The sequence below is a fragment of the Puma concolor genome, chromosome A2, assembly GCF_028749965.1.
Source record: "Puma concolor isolate L17-30 chromosome A2, mPumCon1.1.hap2, whole genome shotgun sequence".
Lineage (NCBI taxonomy): Eukaryota > Metazoa > Chordata > Mammalia > Carnivora > Felidae > Puma > Puma concolor.
In genome coordinates this window covers 68,471,810-68,496,753 of record NC_141668.1, presented here as the reverse complement: position 1 = coordinate 68,496,753, position 24,944 = coordinate 68,471,810, and the positions used below count along the sequence as shown (strand labels likewise).

At 35.2% G+C, this 24,944-nt stretch overlaps 1 protein-coding gene across 2 annotated transcripts in view; it reads left to right on the top strand.

The window, feature by feature from the left end:
• GLCCI1 (glucocorticoid induced 1) overlaps positions 1 to 24,944 on the top strand; it is a 107,367-nt gene that overhangs the window by 61,940 nt on the left and 20,483 nt on the right. Inside the window, exons 4-5 of one of the 2 annotated variants that reach the window (XM_086695515.1) lie at positions 16,094 to 16,210; positions 21,347 to 21,499. In XM_086695515.1, coding sequence (XP_086551641.1) covers positions 16,094 to 16,210; positions 21,347 to 21,499 — 270 coding nt within the window. The remainder of the gene's footprint in view (positions 1 to 16,093; positions 16,211 to 21,346; positions 21,500 to 24,944) is intronic. The other variant, XM_086695509.1, reaches the window with a different exon arrangement.

Here is a 24,944-nt window from a genome sequence, read left to right as displayed (position 1 = left end):
AACACCCCATTCTTAATACTTGATAGAACAACTAAGTAGACACAAAATAAGAGGATAAAAGATTCTGGCATTACCAATCAACTTGACCTAAATGACATATATGGAAGACTCCACCCAGTGATTGTATTCTTTTCAAACATATTTGAAATATTCTCTAGGTTAGACAATATGCTTGGCCATAAAACAAGTCTCATTGAGTGCAAAAGATGAAATCATGTAACAGAAATCTTTGAAAGCCCCAAATATTTGTCAGTTAAAAGCATTTTAAAATATTTTAAAATGTTTAATGAATGAAAACAGAAAGACACCTTAGACTTTATATGTGCAGATAAAGCAGTGCTTCGGGGAAAATTTATACCTTTAAATGCGTATCTAGGAAAAAGGAAGTTCCTAAATCAGTGCCTAAGCTTCTAAGCTTAAGAAACTAGTAGAAAAAAAGAGCAACGCAGACCAAAAGCAAGCAGAGGAAGGAAGGGAGGAGTTAATAAAGAATATAGCAGAAACCAACAGAACATAAAATATTAGAGAAAAATTAGTGAAACTAGAAGTTTATTCTTTGAAAAGAAGAACCAAGTAGATAAACCTTTAGCTAGACCAGAAAAAGAAGATAATGATTAGCAAAGTCAGCAGTGAAAGAGGTGAAATTACTACCAACTTCACACAACTTGAAAGTATTATAAAGGAATATTATGAATGAATTTTATGTCATCAGTGTGGAAACTAAAGTAAAATGGATGAACTCTTAGATACAAGTTACTAGAAAGAGACAAATTGCAAAGACTGATTTAAGACTAGAAAACATGCATACACTTCTAAAAAAGTAAAGAAATGGAATGAGGATTAAAAATCTTCCCACAGGGGCGCCTGGGTGGCGCAGTCGGTTAAGCGTCCGACTTCAGCCAGGTCACGATCTCGCGGTCCGTGAGTTCGAGCCCCGCGTCAGGCTCTGGGCTGATGGCTCAGAGCCTGGAGCCTGTTTCCGATTCTGTGTCTCCTTCTCTCTCTGCCCCTCCCCCGTTCATGCTCTGTCTCTCTCTGTCCCAAAAATAAATAAACTTTGAAAAAAAAAAAAAAATCTTCCCACAAAGAAAATCCCAAGATCAGATTTGATGAATTCTATCAAATATTTGAAGAAATAATGTTAATTCTTCACAAACTCTTTCAGAAAATAGAGAAGACAACACCCCCCAGTTTATTTTGTCAGGCCAATTTAACTGACTTCAAAGCCAGGCCAAAGACATCTCAAGAAAATAAAATGGCAGATCAGTATCTCTCTTGAACATAGATGCAAAAATCCTTAAAATATTAGCAAATCAAATTCAGCCACATATGAGGCGGATTATATACCATGAGCAAAGGGAATTTGTCCCAGAAATTCAAAGATGGCTTAAGATCCAAAATTCAATTAATATAATACACTACATTAATAAAATAAAGAATAAAACCATATAATCATCTCAGTAGAGTTAGAGAAAGCATTTACCAAACTGTCAACACCCATTCACAAAAAAAATAATCTCAACAAGACAGGGGGAAAAAAAATAATAATAATAAATAAAGGGCTTTTGTTAAAAACAAAAAAACAAAAAAAACCCTATAGATCATATTCACATATTTTCTCTTTAAAGCAGTCTCCAGGGGCACCTGGGTGGCTCAGTCGGTTGAGCGTCGGACTTCAGCTCTGGTCATGATCTCTCAGTTCATGAGTTCAAGCCCCGTGTCGGGCTCTGTGCTGACAGCTCAGAGTCTGGAGCCTGCTTTGGATTCTGTGTCTCCCTCTCTCTCTCTGCCCCTTCCCGCTCATGCTCTGTCTCTGTCTCTCAAAAATGAATAAACATTTAAAAAAAAAACAAAAAAACAAGAACATTTTAAAGCAGTCTCCACACCCAACATGGGACTTGAACTCATAACGCTGATATCGAGAGTTGCGTGCTCTACTGACTGAGCCAGCCAGGCACTCTATCATATTCATATTCATTCATTTTAGTGGTGAAAAGCCAGAATGTTTTCTTCTAAGATCAGGAGGAAGGCAGTGTCATTCACTGTCTCCTTAACCACTTTTATTCGGTATTGCATAGGAGGTTCTAGACAGTGCAGTCAGGCAAGAAAAATAAAGACATCCAGATTGTAAAGGAAGTGGTAAAACTGCCTTTATTCACAGATAAAATGTAAAAACTATATTTAGAAACTCCTAGGAAATATACAAATACAGTACTAGAAGTAGTAAACATGTTCAGCAAGGAAGGTTGCAGGATATAAGATCAACATATAGAAATCAGTTCTATGTCTAGATACTATATAAGAACAGTCCAAAAAATAATAAAACAATTTGTTGCAGTTGTATTAAAAAGATGAAAATATTTAGGAATAAATTTAACAAAAGCAGTGCAAAATTTGTACACTAAAAACAAAACATTGCTGGACAAAATTAAAGCTTTAAATAAATAGACTTACTTTGTTCAGTGGATTGATTGGAAGACTTAATATTAAGGTGATAATTCTTCCCAAATTGAATCAATGTAATCCCTATTAAAATTCCATGTTTTTTTTTTTTTTTGGTAGAAATTGGCAGACTAATCCTAAGATACATGTAGATATGCAAAGGACCTGGAATGGCCAAAATATTTTTGAAAACAGGAAATTTGGAATATTAACATTACACAATTTCAGTACTTCTTATAAACTCACATTGATGAAGTTAGCAAAAAGAAAGACACATAGATAAATGGATAAACTTTTGAATCCAGAAATAAACCTTTATGAACTTCATTAAATTGAATATTTACACTTCAAAGGACACCACTAAGAGATTGAAAAGCCAAGTTTCAGACTGGAAGAAATATTAGCAAATCATATATCTGACAAAGCTTATATCCAGAATATATAAAGAACTCCTACAAAACAATAATAGGAAGACAACCCAAATTATCAATGGATAAGACAGTTGAATAGAAGTGTTTCACCAAAGATAAAAGGGTGAATGACAAATGACCACATGAAAAAGTGTTCAGCATCATTAGTCATTAGGCAAATGCAAATTTAAACCATAAAATCCACCTATGTAGTCAATACAATTATTATAATTTGAAATCTTAATTCTTTTTTTTAAGTTTATTTATTTTGAGAGAACAGGAGAGTGAGTGCACATAATGGGAGAGGCAGAGAGAGAGAGAATCCCAAGCAGACTTAGCACTTAGTGCAGAGCCTGACTCTGGGCTCAAACTCCTAGAACTGTGAGATCATAACCTGAGCCGAAACCAGTAGTTGAACACTTAACCAACTGAGCCACCCAGGCACCCTACAATGATTATAATTTAAAAGACAGGCAATACCAAGTATTGGCAAGGATAAAGATAATCTGGAACCCTCAAATGTTCTTGGGAACATAAAATGGGACAGTCACTTTGGAAAACAGTTTGTCAGTTTCTTTTAAAGTTAATCAGAAACTTAGCATATAACCCAGCAATTCAGTTCCTAGGAATCTGTAAGAAAAGTGAGAACACACATCTAGATTGAGACATGTACACAAAATGTTTATAGCAGAGTTATTCGTAACAACTAAAAACTAGAAAATGTCCACATATCCATCAGTTGGTAAGTAGATAGACAAAATGTGGTTTTTCATGCAATAACTTACTATTCAGCAATAAAAAAGGAATAATGTACTGACTATTGATACATACTACAATGTGAATGAACCTCAAAAATATTTTACTAAGTCAAGTCAGCAAATTTTTTCTGTAAAAGGCCGGATAGTAAATACTTTGGGGTTTGTGGGCCATATAATCTTTGTTGCAACTAATCACCTCTCCTCTTGTAGTGTGAAAGCAGCCATGGACAATATAGAATGAACCTGGTTATGTTCCAATAAGTTTTGTTTACAAAAATACATGGCAGACTAGATTTGGCCTACAGATTATGGCTTCCCAATCCCTGCTAAGTGAAAGAGGCGAGATGATTAAGGCTACATATTACATGGTTCCATTTATGATTGAAATGCCAGAAAAGGCATATTTAAAGAAGAGGGAGAAAGTCCTTTTGTGGTTGCATGTGGCTGAGAGTGGGGCTGGAGGAGTGGTGATTGGCTACAAATAAGACTCAAGGCACAATTGGGGGGTGATGAAAAAGTTACAAAACTGCATTGTGATTATTTTTGTACAGCTCTACATAGTGATTGAAACTTACTGAGTTTTACCCTTACAGTGAATAAAGTTAAGACAATGTAAATTATACCTCAGTAGAGATGAAAAAAACAAAAAGGAATAGATACAAAAGGCTGGTGGGTTTTCCATGGTGTATCAGGAAGATATTAAGTGCTATACGGTGTATAACTGAGGCTAGCAAATGATAAGAATACGTTGGTAAAGACAAAAAGTGAAAATAAGAATAGTTATAATATGTGACAGAATTGGAATTTGAGAAAATTTTGAAAAGCCAAAACTATTATTGAAAGTAGTATTTTTTACAGTTACATGCTACTAAAATTATGTTTTTAAAAAATAGCTTTTGACCTGCTTTCTTGAATTAGGATCAAAGTCAAATGTAGCACACATCCTTTCTTCCTGAGTCACATCATACTCTCCCCCTCACACAATTTGCAACAGGATTGCAGATTAAAATGTCAGTGAAAGCACCTGTATAATCTGCCTCCTCTTTGCTTTAAATTTATGAGAATGCAATGTGAAAAACTTTCAAAGAAATAAGTAACTGTATTCTAGTTATATTTGAGACAAAGAAAACCCCTGCAGACTATGAATAGACAGGAAACCCTTAGTAATGAGTGGATGTTGATGCTGTCTGGCTCTCAGAAACCTGGGTCCTGTGGGCCAGAGCTTAAAAAGTGGGTGTTTAAGCCAAATTTAAGAGAGTATAGATTGCTAGACATTTTAAGAATGCCAAATGTGTCTTGCAAATGGTAGGAGATTGGAACTGGGCTGTCTGCATAAACCAGGGAGGTGGGACCATGTTTCTAGGCCATAAAAGTAGACCTGAAATAACTCCACCTGACACTGTTGGTGTTTTCCTGTGGGCCAAAGAGGCAGCTATGCAAAAATGGAAATAGTAACCATATGTTCTGTGTGGATGTGGCATCTGGAATAGAGCTCTACCCATGTGGAACCAAAGCCCCAATCTTTCTAATTTAAGACCTACTCTGGAGCTATGCAACTCCAGGGGGATAGTCTGAGCAAGCATGAAACAACATGGCAGGAAAGAGCTCACAGTGAATAAAACTTCCACGTAAGGTGTGGTTGCAAACAAGTATTTTAGGACATGTAAGGAAATCTGTTGCCATAAGGGACAGCAGACATACTTAATAGGATGATTGACATCCAAAGAAAGAGAATACATTCTCAAAAAAAGCACTTAAAAATGAGAATGTTTAAGAATTTCAAATGAAATGGTAACTTACAATAAGAAAAGGAGTAAACAAGAACAAGCAGAATGATAAAGGACCAATTGCAAATTCTGTAAATAACAAAAGTTGGTGAAATTAAAAATAAAAAACTCTTTGGTAGATTAAATTGACATAACAGAAGAGAGAATTAGTGAATCAAAACTCTCAACTGAAAATTGCCAGTCTGGTAGAGCAGATATAGAACAAAAAGATAAAGAGATTGAAAACATGAAAGAGAAGTTAAGAAACATGGAAAATAGACTGAGTTAGGAGTTCAGGAAATAAGAATATCCTGTAAGCATCAGAGAAGAGAAATTCTTTAAAGATTGAAAGTCTGCTATATTTGGACAGCACTTGAAAAAGCCCACCAGTTCCAAGGAGGTTAACCAGGACAAAAAAAAAAAAATTTCCACCTTTAGGTATAGTATAATCGAATTGTAGATTAAGGACAGACACACACACATTCTTGCAATTAGGAAAGAAAAGCCCATTACCTACAATAGAAAGGGCAATCAGTTTCAATACATCTATCAGAAATTACAACTGATACAAGTATGCAGTAATGTATTACGTTCATGTTAAGGAAATGAATCCAAGTGAGGCATTTCTTTCATGAAAAGACGACTTTTCCTCCTTTGAGTTATGTTTGCTGGAGGGTTGTCAACCCAACCTTTATTTAGATTTTACAAACTAAGCGAGTGTACAAATGTAGTTTTCCACTTGTTAGAAATGTGGTTTCCTGCTTATAAAACACAGTTTAAAAATTAATTTATAAAGCATAACTAGAATTCAAGAAGTCTGTTAACTAAATGATAAGGATATAATTAGCATTGCTTTTTACAATACTTCATTTATATACATTTAGTAGAGTAAAAGAGAAGAGAGATAAATCTTTCAGATATGTTTTACCATACATCCTCAGTGTTTAGTGGCAATGCATTTGTTGATGGAATAACATCATAGGAATAAGATTGTATGCCCAATAGTGTGTAAGGGATATAGAAATCCAAAAGAAATAATTACACATTAGAAAACCAACTAAGACTTTTAAGGGCTAATCAAAAAAAGACTTTATGTTAATTCCCACTCTCCTTATTGAGTGAGAGAAGTTCATCTCCTGCTCGTGGTGCAAAACTGGAATCTGATCACTGTTACAGTCCTGTGGTCCCTTTGAATGAGCATGCTTTCTAACTTACTAAAATAGTCAAAGCTTCCGGCTGCTTTTATGGTTCTAGCTACTTTCTCCTAGCTCCTCTGGAATTGGAGCTTGGGAGAGAGGGAAAGGTAAGGGGAATAAGATGTCTTTACATTTCTTGGGCTTGACAGATTCTTAAAACTGACTTTGTTTTGTAGAGTAATTTCATGGGGTCCCTTGTTGCTATACATCTCTTATCTACTGTTCTGCATTTGTGGGCTTGTGAATCTTTTACTGTGTTTTTAGCCTCTAGAATCGTAGAAATAACATTCACTGTCTCAGCTGCTGACTCGGTTCACCTTTCTAAGTAGGTGGGCCCCCTCTTAAAACCAAAGACAACTCTGCACGATGACTCTTGGCACTCAGATTTTCCTAAGTGGTTCCTGGTAAACTCTCATACGTTTTTTGTTTTTTTTTTTGTTTTTTTTTTTGGTGGTGGGGGGGTGGGGGTAGTTCTGGTTAGTGTTTAGGAGTTTAGGCTGATTCTAATGCAACAGTAAATCACTATCATCCTAGCCCAACATTTTCAGTATTTAGAATAAGAGTCAGATATCAATGTCCATTGTGCCCTCTTATCTGTGGGGAACATAAATTGATCTTTCCAAGTTGTTCCATTAAAATTTCTTTCTCTTTATTTGAGGCAAAGGAGGAAGTATTCCCTCTCAGGTCTTGGATTTTGTTTTTTTCCTACTTAGAGTGTAATAAATTAGCCTTTTACTATTTTGGGGATGCTGGCAGAAGGCATGAGATGCCTGGATTAGAGACAGTGGCCTTTGTTATTCCCAGCACAGCAAGTATCAAGACCATCAAGTTTACCGTATTTCCCCTGAACACTAAGTCCCATGTGATGGGGAGAGCCCAAATGTATTCCTACACATACAGTAGATCACATTACAGGGGAGGAACACAGAGTTTGGGGAATCCACTATTTTTATAGTAAGCAGTTAGCAAATCTGCCCTTTATCCTAATACCAAATGGTGACATTCCAAGAAAGAAATAATACTGTTGTATTGTTGTTTTGATTTTAATTTTACTATTTGTGAATTTGATAAATTGAAACATATAGGATAGGGCATGTAGGTGGCTCAGTTGGTTAAGCATCTGAGTCTTAATCTCAGCTCAGGTTTTGAACTCTGGGTCCTTGAGTTCAAACCCTGTGGGGCTCTGTGCTGGATGTGGAGCCACTTAATAATAATAATAATAATAATAATAATAATAATAAATTAAAAAAATAAATTAAAAAAAAGGTGGGTTTGCTGTTCTTAAGTTCTTCAGTAGAGATAAGGAAAAAGAATGCGTTGCTTCCTGATCTCACCAATAAGCTTTTCTCATTAGTTGGATAGTTTTTCTTAGATGGAGCCATCTGAAGCAGTAAATGAAATGATTAAGGATATTTCTCACATCTGTTCAAACAGTGATAAATAGATATTATTGATGTGGTCTTCCTTTTTTTAAAAGTTTTTTTAATGTTTATTTTTGAGAGAAAGAGAGACAGAGTGTGAGTGGGGGCGGGGCAGAGAGAGAGGGAGGCACAGAATCCAAAGCAGATTCCAGGCTCCGAGCTGTCAGCACAGAGCCTGACACTGGGCTCGAAATCACCAACCATGAGATTATAACCTGAGCCGAAGTCAGACGCTTAACTGACTGAGCCACCCCTTAAGTAAGGAAAATAAAAGTTTCTTTATATGCCTTCTGCCCTAACATTTTCTTAATTTTTGGTATTAGTTTTTTTTATCATATACTAGGGGGAAATAATTGCAATAATATTTTCTCTGGACCTAAAAGATAATAGTCTGAAGAATTTTGATTATCCCTTTGAACTCAAAGGATTTATGTGATAAACTTTTAAAAAATAAAAATATTGATCTAATAAAGTCTGTCTAAATCCATATAAAATTGAATTATAAGGATGTTTTGCAATCTTTTCATTACTTAAAATTGACTCCAATAGGAAGAATTTTTAAGGTCATACAAACTGTCCAAAAAAAAAAAGTAGAACACTGATCAGTAGGTTAGTATGTTAGTAGCTTCTTCAAATTTTTGTCCATCTTTACTTCAGTCTCATATCTTGCAATATCTTCAACATTAAGAAAGGAAGTTACTTTACAAAGCAGTTGAGGTTATAAACCAGTACATAGTGACTGGTAGTTACTTGCGGTTGAACATTAACATAGAATTACTTTCAGCCACGTTGGTAGGTAATAGAGGTTATAAATTAAAGGCTAAAGGACTGGGTCTGCCATTTATTAGCTGTATTACATGGGGAAAGGTATTTTATTTTTTTTAATGTTCATTTATTTATTTTTGAGAGAGACAGAGACAGAGAATACCAATGCAAGGGGCTCGATCCCATGTAGAGTGAGATGGTCACCTGAGCCGAAATCAAGAGTTGGATGGTTAACCAACTCAGCCACCCCAGGCACTCTGGTACTTTATTTTTGAGAATGTGTCCTCATCTATAAAATAGATATAATAAATTTATGGGATCCAAGTGGGTTTGTGAACTAAATGTTTTTTTAAATGTTAGTCTGGTATTGCTATTAACATGCCTCTGTTAACAAATATGCCTTAGTGGTAGCTGTAAATATAATTCTGTATTACAGATTATTAGCATAAAAGTCCCAAAGCTAGCTGTATCTCTGGGGATGAATCTGAGTGTGGGAGTATCTCTGTTCCTGGGTTAGTGGGTTTGTGTGAGTCTGAATGTGGGCAAGCATGTCTGTCTGTGGGCATGCAAGGCTTGATGTACGTGCAGGTGACATCTCCCTATGCTTGTGGACGTGTTTGCATATATGTGAGTTCTTTATGTATGTATGTGTGTGCATGCATATGCCTGTGTTCATTTCATGGGGCTGAATGAATAGCAATTAGCTCATTAGGGTTTGCCTCTTGGCAATTAAAAACATAGGAAAATAACTGTAATTATTCATATTTATGGAAAGGTTAAAAGAAATTCCAAATTTTTATTTTTGTGTTAGATTAGATACTGTTGCATGTTTAATTCCTTTGAACACTGACAAAGGAGTAATATGTAAAATTTGTTTTTAGACTGTAGAACCTTTGTTTTGAGACACTTGATGTTTGTAAACAACTTAAGTTTGTCACATACTCCTTTTTTTTTTTTTTTCATATAAAAGGTAATGACAGCTTTAAGTTCTTAACTTTCCACATTATATTTTCAGAAAAATCTGCTGGGTTAATATCTTTAGTAATTGTTTTTGTGTTTTCTCTTGGTGTAGCTGTTGTTAATTTTTTGTAAGATTCTCTTGTCTTCCTGTAAGTTATTAACTTGTGTCTTTAGGCAGTGTAGAATAGTGGTTAAAAGAGAAGACTCTGGAATTCTACTTCCTAAGTTCAAGTATTTCTTTCACCCCTTAAATGTGTGACTTTTAGCAAGCTTTTTAACCTTCTGCTTCAGTTTCCTTACCTATAATATGGGACAGTGATAGTACCTATTTTGTATGCTTTTATTAAAAAAATGAATGACATAATTTATATAAAAGCAAGCAGCAGAGCACCTTTTTCCTGGTTTTATACTTTTCTTCTCATTTTTTTCCCTACTCTTCCCAAAGCCCTCAGATCCTGCTTCCTTTCCTACTGGTTAAGATTTCTCATTTCCCTGCCCTATGGTAGAGTAGAATGCATCATGAGAAATATTTCTCTCCCTTTCAGTATCTGAGGTGAAGGTACTCAACAAGTCTCCTGAGGCTGAGTTTTGTTTTATTTTGTTTTTAAATGTTAACAATAGTAGGGGAAACTAACCAGACAAAAATAGCAAATGAGTAGGTAGGGATGATGTTAATTAGGTTTCCAGAAATTTACAATAAAATGTATTCTTCTCAGATTTTAAGTAAGGCCGTTCTCTGATTTGTCTTCATCTAGTTTCACAAAAGTCATTTTTTTTGTGAGTATTTATGCTAATTCTTCTCTCTACACTTATTTCTTTAAAAAAATTTTTTTTTTGTTTAATGTTTATTCACTTTTGAAAGACAGAGAAAGGCACAGCATTAGTGGGGGAGGGGCAGAGAGAGAGAGGGGGACAACAGAATCCGAAGCAGGATCCAGGCTCCGAGCTGTCAGCACAGAGCCCGATGCGGGGCTTGAACCCATGAAGCATGAGATCATGACCTGAGCCGAAGCCGGACACTCAACCGACTGAGCTACCCGAGCGCCCCTACGCTTATAATTTCTTCTTTGTGACTCAGGGTCATTATTCCCTAGCTTTTTTAAACTTTGGAGCTCATATGCTTGAAACCCCTTTTATGTTTAAAGAGACTCCTCTCTCCTCAAATTTTTTTCTTTCAGCTTTATTGAGTTATAATTGGCACGTGATATTGTGTAGGTTTAACGTATGCAGTGTACTGATTTGATATATGGATATATTGCAAAATGATTACCACCATACGCTTAGTTAACCCATCCATCACCTCACATAATTATACTTCTTTCGTGTGTAGTGAGAACTTTTAAGGTCTGTTCCCCTAGCAACTTTGAGATTTCAGTACAGTATTGTTAACTGTAGTCACCAATGCTATACACTACATCCCAGAACTTACTTACCTTGTAACTGGAAGTTTGTACCCTTTGACTTACCTTCACCCATATTCTGTACCCCATCCTGTATTTGGTGACCACCAGTCTGCTCTTTGTATGAATTTTTTTAAGATTCTACATATAAGTGACATGAAAAAGTATTTTTCTTTGGCTGATTTATTTTGCTTAGCATAATACCCTCAAGGCCCATTCTTAATTTCTTTCATAAGGCCACAGCATAGCTAATGAATATTTAGAAACACAAAATCAGATATATCTATAGTTTAGTTCAAATCTAGTCAGTAAGGGGAGTCTAGTCAGTAAGGGTCAGCTGGTTAAGCGTCTGACTTCTTGATTTCAACTCAGGTCATGATCTTACAGTTGTGAAATCCAGCCCCATGTTGGGATCTGACCGGGCATGGAGCCTGTTTAAGATTCTCTCTCTCTCCCTCTCTCTCTGCCCTTTTCCACTGTGTGTGTGTGTGCGTGCTCTCTCTCTTAAAAAAAAAAAAAAAAATCCAGTCAGTACAATTTACTGCCCTTTTTGTAAATGAAGGTTGGTAGGCATTTCATCAGTGACTGGGGTGGGCGAGTTCATCAAAGTGAGGACCAGGAGCTTCCGTGCAATTGATGGAATGTAGGCCTTGAGAGGCTGTCTTGGGCAGAGCTTCAGAGCTATGGATGAGGTGGGATGTATGTGTGTTTGTGTGTGGGGAGAGGGGATTGCACTTTCCTTCTGCCCCTTCCTCATGGACACGACTTTGTGTCTACTCTTCGCTGGTTCTAATGTCTACTCTCTACTGGCTACAAATGGCCATGGGCTCTTGAGCATCAAAGGAAAAGGAGAGGGCAATTCTAAGCCCGACTATGGAATGTGAGAGTGTTTATAGTTGTGACACAGGTCTGCCCCTCTACTGAATGTAGCTGTAAACAACACAGGAACTGCCTTACTCTGAAGCGAAGGAGGACTTAACGGCATCTTGCTTTCATTTTACATAGGTCTTGACTAAAACTTGTAATCTGAGTATATATATTTAGGAAGATGAGCTCCCTTTTACCCTAATCTCTACGGAATTGTAAACAAGAGCATAGCTATATAATATCCTGAGATGAACAGTATTGTGTGAAAGCTGTAAGGTTACACAGTTTAACTGGGTGTTCCAGGCAAAGTAAGATAGGTACCCATGATGGATGCTCTTTGTTTTCAGGGGTTTGTTAAGGCTGTTGAGAACAAAATTTTTTCTGGCTTATGGTGATATCTCAAGGCCTTTAAAATAGAGTGATTTAGGACTGATCAATTTTCAGATTGCTTTTGTTTGTTTATTTTTAAAGATTATTTTAAAAATGAAAAAGTACAAATTGCCTTGATTAATCTCTAGGCATTATGGGCTCTTCTATACAAGCTCTTGCTGGTTTTGAAACAGCACTGAAACATCATTAATATTCAGAAAACACTTAATTTGCTACCTCTTTCCTAATTAAGTGACTTGTACAATTTGAAATCCTTTTTATTTTTTATCATAGAAAATAATCTTTTCTGATTTATAATGATTACCTACTAATTTTGATTCGTTTTCTTGTGAAAATTAATGTTCTCTAGAAGAAAATCATGTCATTTCAACAGAGAGCAGGGAACTCAAACGTTAACATAGACCATCTTGCTTGTATATCTTTGCAAGATCGTTGTGTGAGAGGTCTACAAGCTACAGAGAGCTTTAAAAACTGAAGGAATTTGGGGTGCCTGGGTGGATCGGTCGGTTAAGCATCCGACTTTGGCTGAGGTCATGATCTCACGGTCTGTGAGTTCGAGCCTCGCGTCGGGCTCTGTGCTGACAGCTCAGAGCCTGGAGCCTGTTTCAGATTCTGTGTCTCCCTCTCTCTCTGTCCCTCCCCTGTTCATGTTCTGTCTCTCTCTGTCTCAAAAATAAATAAACGTTAAAAAAAATAAAAAAAAAAACTAAAGGAATTTAAGGATATGAATATAAAAGAAAGGATATAAACTATTCCTTTGTCTAGGTGCTTTATTTGCTTCCATGCTATTTCTCTTCTATTTGCCATAGGTAAAAATAAGTTTTTCTAGCAACCTATATATACTTTTCCCTTTGAGTGGTATAGGCTTTAATAGCAACTGTCTGTTTTGCTTTTTATTGCCATGGTTATTCAAGGAAAGCATTTAGCTAATATTAAAATACATTGTATTTTTGCTTTATGTCCTTGAGGAAATCAATATATTCTGCAGACTTTACTTTTGTATTTACACTTTGCTTAAGTAGGTAACATAAAACTGGGCTTGCTTCTAGGTGTTTAAGGAATAACTGTTAGTTGATTGATGTCATCTTTTCTACAAAGAAAATAATACCAGTATTATAACTTCCCCCAAATTGCTAATTATTCCCTTTAAAATGCTTAGGAATATTTTATTCCTGGTCTGGCATATTTGAAGCAGATTACATGTCATCTAAAATATATTAGGTATTTTGAGTTCTGTCCAGGTTGTTGTTTAATATAAATTGTTTTCTGTTTGAAATTTACCTCCTGGTAATACTTATGTCTCAGTTTTTGAGATTATGTTTAATTTCGAGGAAATTTATTCTGCCACAGTAAATTCTAAGGACAATGTTTTGCAGTGCTAGGCTGGCATGATAGAATCTGCTGTTAAATATTGGCATGATGAGCTGCATGCAGTTAGAGATGGGTCTGGTGGCTGCATTTTTGTAACTTCAAATACTCTGGAACAAGGGCTCCTAAATGCTGACACATAGAAACTATACAGAACCACAAAAATTGATCTGGGACAGGCACAGGAATGAATCTGTGTTGGTCAGGATTTTGTGAGTTTGGGTTTTTTTGGTTTTTTGGTTTTTAGTTTCCCAGATGATTCCAAGGAACTTTGTGTGGGGCCATCGCTGCAAACCAGAAATGGGCACAGGTTTCAATCCTGCAGAACCTTATCACATGCCAGGCACTGCACCATTTGATTGCAAACGTGGTCTTATCTTTTAAAAATCATTTTACTATTTTTTTCATATTGATAAATGTACTCTTTAATTTCCATCCCCTATTTTCCCCATCCCTACCTCCTCTCTGGTAACCATCGGTTTTTGTTCTTTATAGTAAGAGTCTATGTCTTGGTTTGTGTCTCTCTTTTTTCCATTACTTGTTTTGTTTATTAAATTCCACATGAGTGAGATTATATGGTATTTGTCTTTCTTTGACCTATTCCGCTCAACCTTATACACTCTAACTCCATTCATTTTGTTGCAAATGGCCAGATTTCATTCTTTTTTTATAGTTGAATAATATTCAAGTGTGTGTGTGTGTGTGTGTGTGTGTGTGTGTGTGTGTGTGTGTGTGTTTGTGTGTGTGTGTGTACCACATCTTTATCCATTCATCTACCAACACTTGGGCTGCTTCCATAGTTTTGCTGCTATGAAAGTAGGGATGCCTGTATCCCTTTGACTTAGTGTTTTTATATTTTTTGGGGGGTAAATACCAGTAGTTTAATGAATTCCAAGCCATATGGTAATAATGACTTTTCTCTTAAGCCTGGGAATGTTACCATTCCACTTAGGAGAATACAGTCTAAGTTACATTTGTTTTTTAAAAGTCTTCTGACTATAGCCAGTGTCCACCAACAAATGAATGGATAAAGAACATGTAGTATGAGAGAGTGTGTGTGTGTGTGTGTGTGTGTGTGTGTGTGTGTGTGTGTGTATCTCCACTGTAATATTATTCAGCCATGAGAAAGAAAGATATCCTGCCATTTATAACATCCTGGATCAACCTTGAAGGCATTATGCTAAGTGAAATAAGTGAGGCAAAGACAAATATTATGTGATATGACTTGTATGCGGGTTCTGTAAAGATTGAACTCACAGAAACAGTAGAATGGTAGTTACCAGGAGCTGAAGGGTAGAGGAAATTGGGGTTGGCAAAAGGTACAGACTTCCAGTTATAAGATGAATAAGTTCTGGGGATCTAATGTGTAGCATTTTGATTATACTTAATAATATTGTATTGTATATTTAAAAGCTGTTAAGAGAGTAAATCTCAACTGTTCTCACCCAAAAAAAGATGTAGTAATTTTGTGATAGGATAGACATGTTAACTGATGCTACGGTGGCATCATTTTGCAATATATAAATGTATCAAATTAACATGTTCTGTACCTTAAACTTAGACAACATCATATGTCAATTATATCTCAATTGAGCTGGAAAATTAAAGTTGAGTGACTAAAGAGTAATGTATAGTAAGATATTCAGTACTAGGAAGTTACTAATGCTAAATGCTTGGATTTCCTCACCATGAAAAGATTGAAAATTTTAAAGTGTTTTAAACCAGGAGTGTTTTGTTTATGTAAGATGGAAACTTAGAAACTAATGTGGTCTCCATGTTAATATATGGGCTTTGACTTTAATTAGCATGTGAAACACTAGTTTTTTGCCTTATAAAAAGTGTTTAAAGAGGTAGATACTTGGTGTACAAAGATACTTGGTGTAAAATCTGAAATAATCTGGAAAAATTTAGTCTGCATGTTTACCAAAACACTATTTCAATTGGGCAAGTAAAGCATTCGTAGCATACATTTTATTGAAGTGTAGTTAACATGTTAGTTTCCGTTGTACAACATCGTGATTCAACATTTTTATGCATTATGAAATGATTACCACGAAAAGTCTAGTTACTTTCTGTCACCAAACATAATGATTTCAATATTAGTGACTGTATTCCCCGTGCTGTACTTTATATCCCTGTGACTTACTCATTGTATAACTGGAAGTTTGTACCTCTTATTTTCAATAGTTTTAATCTTAAAAATGTAGAAGAATAAATCTTTGCAGTGAAATATTATCTCTTCTTGAAACCTTTGAGGAAAAAATTACCAGCATCCAAAAATTAAAATAAGAAGTACTTAAAAACTGGTATTCACTGTTGTTCTCATCTTATTTCTCCCCCCTCCCCAAAGCAGATTGCCAAACTGAGGCAGCAGCTACAACGTAGTAAACAGAGCAGTCGGCACAGTAAAGAGAAAGAGCGTCAGTCACCTCTTCCTGGCAACCATGTAACCATCAATCACACTCAGGTAGGCTAATTTCTTGTCCAGATTTGAAGAATTCCTTTGAAAGGGTTCATTATAAAGGGAGAATCCATTATTGTTGGGTTGCAGAATTAAAAATCTAAATCCCTGGCTCTACTAAATTGTTACTGCTTGTTAAATTGTTGCAAGAAGTTTTATTTTTCCTCCATATATGTAATTTTCTTTTAATAATAGATGTAATAGAGTGTAGTCATCTCCAGAATGATTGATGCTGGCCTGGCTAAATCCTAGCTCATTTACTTGTTAAGCAACTATGGGCATTATCTCATTTAATCTTCCTAATGGTACCTTAAGCCATCTATATCTCTTTATATCTATTTACACCTATTTTACCTTAGAAGAAATTGAGGATTGGGGTTTTGTTGTGGTTCTCCTGCCTCCGTAGGAACATGTACTTCCCATGGAATATAGTTTGGGAGATGCTTTTCTAGACCAAATTCACCTAAAATATTGATATAAATTTTAGGGGCACCTGGGTGGCTCAGTTGGTTGAGCGTCCAACTTTGGCTCAGGTCATGATCTCATGGTTCAGTTTGTGAGTTCAAGCCCTGTGTCGGGCTCTGTGCTAACAGCTCAGAGCCTGGAACCTGCTTCTGTTCTGTGTCTCCCTCTCTCTTCCCCTGCCCACCCCCCCGCCCCCCGCCCCTTGCACTCTGTGTCTGCCTGTCTCTCTTCCTTCTCAAAAATAAATAAATATTAAAAAAATATTGATGTAAATTTTAGTAAATCAAATGTAGAAGTATAGAAGAAGAAACCCAAGTAGTGAATCAAAACAAATCTAATCAGAGATGTTTCACAAACATAAGGATGATTTTGCATTAAGAAATATATTAGTTTAGTTCATTGCGTATGAAGATCACAGTAGATGCTGAATAACACCTGATAAAAACTCAGTTATCTATACGTGGTAAAAACCGGCTTTACTAAAAATATGACGTTTCTGGGGCGCCTGGGTGGCGCAGTCGGTTAAGCGTCCGACTTCAGCCAGGTCACGATCTCGCGGTCCGTGAGTTCGAGCCCCGCATCAGGCTCTGGGCTGATGGCTCGGAGCCTGAAGCCTGTTTCCGATTCTGTGTCTCCCTCTCTCTCTGCCCCTCCCCCGTTCATGCTCTGTCTCTCTCTGTCCCAAAAATAAATAAACGTTGAAAAAAAAATTAAAAATATGACGTTTCTTAATGTGACTAAAATGCAAATGTGGTGAGATCCTAACAGTAAAATATTGGAAACATTTGTTAAAATAAAAATCAAGTCGTAGATGCCCACAGTTATTGATATTATTTGCTAGTAGTTTAGAGGCTCTAGACAGAGCAGTAAGAAAAAAAATAGTTATTGTTATCTGTATGCAATATAATCTATTTAGAAAATGAAAGTCAATGAACTAAACCATTAAAACTGACAGAATAGCCTATACCAAGTGTTGGTGAGGATTTGGATCAACTAGAACAGACACACAGTGCTGATGGGAAGACCGAATGGTACCACCACTGTGAAAAACAGTTTGGCATTTTCTTAAAAAGTTACACACTGACCATAGAGCCCCCAAATTTCACTCGTTGATATCTAGCCACGAAAAATAAAAATGTATGTCCACACTAAGACTCGTACATCAGTGTTCATGGAGGCATTATTTATAATAGTCAAAAAATGGAAACAAATATCCATCAACTGATGAATAGATAAAACAACATTTTGTAACACCCATGCAATACTTTTCAGCAGGAAAAAGGAAGGAACTCCTGATACTTACAAAGACATGGTTGATTCTCAAAAATACCATGTTAAGTGAATGAAGTCAGAAGCAAAAGGCTACATAGTATATGATTCATTATATTAAATTCTTGAAAAGGCAAAATTATAGAGACAAAGTACAATTTTTTCTTCTTAATCTGGTAGAAATAGTGTGTTATTCTTTACTCTGTTTATTTTAAGCACTTTTTCTGTAAGAGCCCAATAGATTTATAGAAGACCTATTGACTTGCTGACAACAAAAAAGACTTTGGCACATGTTCCTAATTTACATTGAATTTTTGGCATCGTGGTTATGTGTAAAAATAATTATCTGCTATACATACTGAAATACTTGTAGGTGAAGTATGAAGTCTGGAATGTGCTTTCAAATAATCTAAGAACAGAAGAAAAATAGATGTTTAGATGAAACAAGATTGGCAGATGTTGGTAATTTTGAAGGTGGATGATGTGTACTGAAGTTCATTGTTGTATAGTGTTTAATTATGTTTATGATTATAATTTTTCACAACAAAAAGAAACTGATAATGAGAAGATAAGATAAAATATAAGCCTATAAAAATCAGTAGTTTTATACTAATGAAGGTAAACCACTGTACCCTCTACTTACAGTGCCTCTAACACCAAACGTGTGGGAGGTTTTCCCACACCAACCAACTTGCCAATTCCAAACACTAACTAAGTATCCTGCAATTCAGTTATAACTAATTATTCAGAGTTGGCACAGACCCCACAATTTAAGGGCTCTGTCCCATAAGACTACCCAACCCTGTTAAGATGTCAGTCACAGGTCCCAGGTTGTCATCTGTACTTCTGACCATCTGACTATAAAGAAGGAATTCCTAACCACCCTTCTTCAGGTTCAGTAATTTGCTATAACAGGTCACAGAACTCAGGGAAACACTTAGGTCTACCACTTTATTATAAGAGATATAATAAAGGATGCAGATGAACAGTTAGATGAAGAGGTAGGTACACAGGGCTTATGGATATGTATTCACCAATTTAGAAGTTCTCTAAAACCAAAGTTTAGAGATTTTTATGAAGGCTTTATCACATAGGCATTATCCATTATTAACTCACTCTCCAGCCCCTCTGCCATCTCCAGAGGATGTGTGGGGCTGAAAGTTCCAAGTTTGTAATCATGGCTTCATCTTCCTGTTGACTAGCCCTCATCCTGAACCTATCCAGGAGCCTGTCAAGAGTCACCTCATTAGGGGCACCTGGGTGGCTCATTCGGTTAAGCATCTGACTCTTGATTTCAGCTCCAGTCATGATCTCAGTTCATGGGATGGAGCCCCTTGTCGGGCTGTGCACTGACAGCATGAAACCTAGTCAGGATTCTCTCTCTATCCCCCTCTCTTTCCCTCCCCCGCTTGCACTCTGTCTCTCTCTCTCTCCCCCTCTCTCAAAATAAATAAATAAACTTTTAAAAAAAGTTTAAAAAAAAAAAGTCCCCTCATTAGAAGACTCTTCTATCACCCAGGAAATTCCAAGGAATTTAAGAACCTCTGTGTCAGGTTCCATGGTCAGAAACCAAATATTAGAACAAAAGATGCTGCTAGCATATCTATCAGTCAGGAAATTATAAGAGTTGTAGGAAATGTGTGTCAAGAACCAGGGAAGATTCCAAATACATGTTTCTTGTTATGTTACAATTAGCAATAACATGTTAGTATATACAAAAATATGTATAAAATGCCAAGAATTAGACTTAAGAGAAATATGCAAACTGTAAGACTTTATTGAGAATATGAGGTAGAAAACCAAGACCTTAATGGGAAATCTCAACACATTCATGCATGAGAAGGGAAGACTCATTTTTCAAATAGCCATTTACCTGAAATTAATTGAATTCCAGAAAATTGAAATTTTCAAATTGAATTCCAGTGGAAATTTAAAAGTAATGGTTTTGTTTCTTGAAAAGTTGTCTTCAAAAGTCACATGGAAAATTAATGCCAATTAATAGAAAAGAAAATTTGAAAAGACTTTTCCTATGAGATACCAACATGTACTATAAATATCAGCAATTAAAGTGAAACTTTGTATAGGGATTATCAGTTAAGAAAATCAAATCAAATATAGAAATCATAAGGAAATCAAATATAGAATCATAAAGAAATCTTGGCAGTTTGATTACTGTGTGGCAAAAAAAAAAAAAAAAAAAAAATACCGCCTCACACCATACACAGAAATGAATCATGATAGGTTAAATATTTAAAATGAAAAACCATAAAAGTACTGAAAGAAAGGTATTTGATCTAAAGTAAACAGCAAATGTATGACAAAGAATTACAACTTTCATATGAAAAAAAAACAAAAACGTGTGCATCATAACAAAGGGCATTAGCAGGCAGCCGCTCACAGATGGCAGAAACACAGCCCTGAGTAGAGGAAATAATTGTTCATGTGTTAATCAATGATTAGCAGTCTACCTCAGTATGAATCCTATGTATCAACTTTAATCATTCAGAGTAAGAGAGAGATCATGTATCATTTTTACTTTTGCCTTGTTCATCTTTATTTTCCTCATTTCCAATCTGGTATTAGTTCCTTGAGCATCAAAAAGCTCGTCTTACTCTTAACTATAGAGAACACACTGATGGTCACCAGAGGGGAAGTGGTGGGGGGATGGGTAAAGGGGATTAACAGTACACTTATTATGATGAGCACCAAGAAATATATAGAATTGTTGAAGCACAATATTGTACACCTGAAAGTAATATAACACTATGTTAACTATACTGGATTTAAAAAAAAAAAAAAAAGTCTTTAAGGTACCTTCTATGACAGCTGTGAGAGGTGGTTAATTTTTGAGAACTCCTCCAAAGGACTTTTGAAAAACAACCTTAAGGATATCAATTGTGTTACTGAACTTAGCATGATACATTGTTGCCACATTACTTAATAATCCAGAAGGTTTTCTCAAATGGTTGACAAATGGAAATGAAAAATACTGGAAGGTAATTTTAACAGTGAGGGAAATAAATCTTTTAAACACAGAGGTGTCTGGTAAAGCCACATGATACATTTAACTGACATGATTTCAACTGTTTTTTTAGTAAAAACAACAAAAGGGAAAAAATTAAACTGTGCAGAAGGTTCTGTCTGCCATCCTACCAAAAAAATGTATGCATTATACTATTAAAACTTGACACTTACATAAAGGGTTATTTCGGCTCTGGACCTTCCTTACTTTAGAACCTACATTTCTGTGGGTGTATCTGGATATATAGTGTATTTATAATATTGAAAAATCTCTGTTCATTGAGTTTTCCATTTTCAGATTTACCATGCTCTTCAATTCTTGATTTCTTGATTTTTGTTTTTTTTGACCACAAATAATTTGACCCCACCTTGTCTTATATTTTGTAGGCTACTGGATCAAGATCAGTCCCTATGCCACTGTCAAATATATCAGTGCCAAAATCATCAGTTTCACGTGTGCCCTGCAATGTAGAAGGAATAAGTCCTGAATTAGAGAAGGTATTCATTAAAGAAAATAATGGAAAGGAGGAAGTGTCCAAGGTAAGGTTACATGACATGTTCGAATCTTTTTTCTCCTTTAGCATTCAGAACTGTCTCAGTAGTCCTTTTTTTTTTTTTTTTTTTTTTTTTGGTAACAGTTTGATTAGCTATAATTCACATACCATACAATTTACCAATGTAATGTGTGCAGCTCAGTGGGTTTTTTTTTTTTTTTTTAAGCATATTCACAGTTGTGCAACCATCACCACAGTCAATTTTACAGCCTTTTCATCACCCTGGGAAGAAACTCTGTGTCCTTCAGTAACCATCCCTCATTTCCTTCCAGTGTCCCCAGCGGTAGGCAACCACTAATCTACTTTATCTGTCTGCAAATTTGCCTGTTCTAGACATTTCTTGTAAATGGAATCATACAACACGTGGCCTTTTGTAGCTGTTTTTTTTCATTCAGCATAATGTTTTTAAGGTTCACCCAAGTGGTAACATTTATCTGTATTTCATTCCTTTTTATTGCCAAATACCCAATTGTATGAATTTTATTCAGCTAGTCATCAGTTGATGAACATTGTCTGGTTTCTACTTTTTAGCTATTATGAATAATGTTGCTATGAAATTCATGTATGAGATTTCATGTGAACATGTTTTCATTTCTCTTGGGCATATACCTAGTTGTGGAATTGCTGGTATGGTAGCTCTTTGTTTAACCTTTTGAGAAACTGCCAGACTGTTTTGCCAAAGTGGCTGCACTTTTACATTCTGCACTACACGATTTACTTGTATGGAGGTTCCAATTTCTCCATCTTTACCTATACCTGTAATTCTGTCTTTTTTTATTACATCCATCCTAGTAGATGTGAAATGGTATCTCATGGTGTTGCTGTGCATTTTCTGAATCTAATGATATTAAAGACATTAAGCGTCTTTTCGTGTGCTGTTGGCCATTTGTGTGTCTTCTTTGGAAAATTGTCTGTTTAGAACATTTATAATCATAAAACTGGATTATTTTGCCTTTTTTCTATTGAATTATAGAAATTCTTTATAAAGTTTTTTTTTTATTTTCTAGATACAATTTCTTATTAGATGTAGGACTTGAAAATACCCATCCTTTGGTTGTCTCTTCACTTTTTATTTTCTTGATGATGTCCTTTAAAGGACATTTTCAATTTTGATAACGTTTGATTTATTGTTTTTCTTTTGTTTACTTGGTGTCATATTTGTATACTTGGTGTCATACTTAAGAAACCATTACCTAAATATAAGGCCACAATAATACTTGTGTTTTCTTCTAGGAGTTTTTTAATTTTAGGTTTCTCTTGTGGTTAGGTCTTTGAACCATTTTAAATTCACCAAAAATGCTTTATAAATTACCTCTGTCCCAGAAAAGTAATCTGGGCACTACTGCATGTGAACGTATATTTGGCCACATTACAAATACATACTCAACAAAAGAAAGCATAGAATAACCTTTGACTTAATTATCTCTGTGATTTTTTTTGAACCAAAATAATGATTTAATTTATGTCAAATGTGTATCTGATTCCTTTAAATAATGTGCAGGTTTTAAAAGTTAATTAATTTCAAAAGTCACAGAGTCCAATCTTACATTTGTAAAATTAAAACGTAAAACTTTCTTTCAATTCTCAGTATTGCTTATTAGCAGATACGAGCATTATGCATAATTTCTTGTGATCCTTCTTGACGTGTGTATGTGTGTGAACGTAGTGAATCATTGTATGAATGCACCATAATTTAGAAGTTCCATGTTGATGGACATTTACATTATTTTCAGTTTTTGTCATCTCAAGCAGTGCTTTAGGAAACATTGTGTACTCCTGCAAACAATTTCTAGCAGTGAAATTGCTGAGTCAAAACATTTGTATGTTTAAATTTTGATGACTATTGCTAAAATTATCCTCCCGAAAGGTTGTGCAATTTTTTTCTTCCTAGATGTTTTATTTAAATTTTTAATTTATATTTATCATGCTATAAAGACATTTTTGGAAATTATGTCATCTCTTAGCACATCATCATTAAAATGTTTCCTTTATACATTAAGTAACGTTTAAAAGCATTAATGTAAGGAAGTGAAATTGGTTTAATTCTTTGAAGATGAAAGAATCAGTCACATATTTGCTGATCCTTAAGAACATCAAAACAAACTGTACTAGAATATAAAACTTAATAACATAATCTCAAGAAAACAAAAACACTAATTCAAAAAGATGGGTGCATGCCTTTGCTTTCTGCAGCATTATTTAGAATAGCCTGGATATGGAAGCAACCTAAGTGTCCATTGACAGATGAAGAAGATGTGGTGTGCGTGTGTGTTTAATATATATATAATTAATCTATAAAATATATGAAAGTACATATGAATATAAATAAAACACGCACAATGGAATGTTACTCAGCCATAAAAAAGAATGAGATCTTGCCATTTGTGACGATGTGAATGGACCTAGAGAGTATTATGCTATGTGAAATAACTCAGAAAGACAAATACCATATAATTTCACCTGTCTAAAAACAAAACAAATGAACACACAGGCCCGTAAATACAAACTGGTGGTTGCCAGCAGGGAGAGGGTGGGAGGATGAGCAAAAAAGGGGAAGGGGAGTGGGAGGTATATGCTTCCAGTTACAGAATAAATAAATCACAGGGATGAAAGGTACAGTGGTTATAGTAATAGCGTTGTGTGGTGACGGGGTAAGCTACATTAGTGGTGAGCATCGCGTAATGTATGGACGTGTCCATTCACTGTGTTGTACAGCTGAAACTAATGCGCATTGTATGTCAGCTATACTTAAACAGGTAAAATTTTTATACAGTTCTGCTTTTAAATAAGTTATATTCTAATTTCACAGTAGCCATTTCAGAATTACTCTAGGGTAACCTACACACTTACAGCTACAATACTAATTTTTACAATTTTTTCGATTGATGATTAAGTGTGCCTCAAAGTTTTAATAAACAAAATGTTACCATTAGTGAGCCTGCCAATAACTAAAGAAAACTGTCCTGTTAAGTATATCAGTCTTCTAAGCTTTTATATTTTCCCATTGTTATTTTGTGTAAACAGTAAATTTTTAAAATCTGTTTTGTTCTTATAATTCTTGTACTCTCTCATAACAAAACAAAGTTGGTGAAGGAGATTGGTATATATTACCCAGTTATAGATTAAGGAATGGGAATACAGAAAGACTGTGTTTATCAAATAGGACATGAATGAAAGATAACTCAAATTCTTAATTTTTTTAATTATAGATTTATGCATCATATTTTTTTACTGCTTACCAATACTGACACTTTTATTAAAGTAACATTTTCCTTGACAGATATCTAAATTTTAAGAAATAATTCTGTCATGAAGCCCTCAAATATAATTTTGAAAATGGCCTTTCCTTATGGGTTACCCCGAGAACTTCACACATCTTATATTGCGATACAATTTTGTCCAAAAACACCTGCGCCATTGGTTTATTCTTT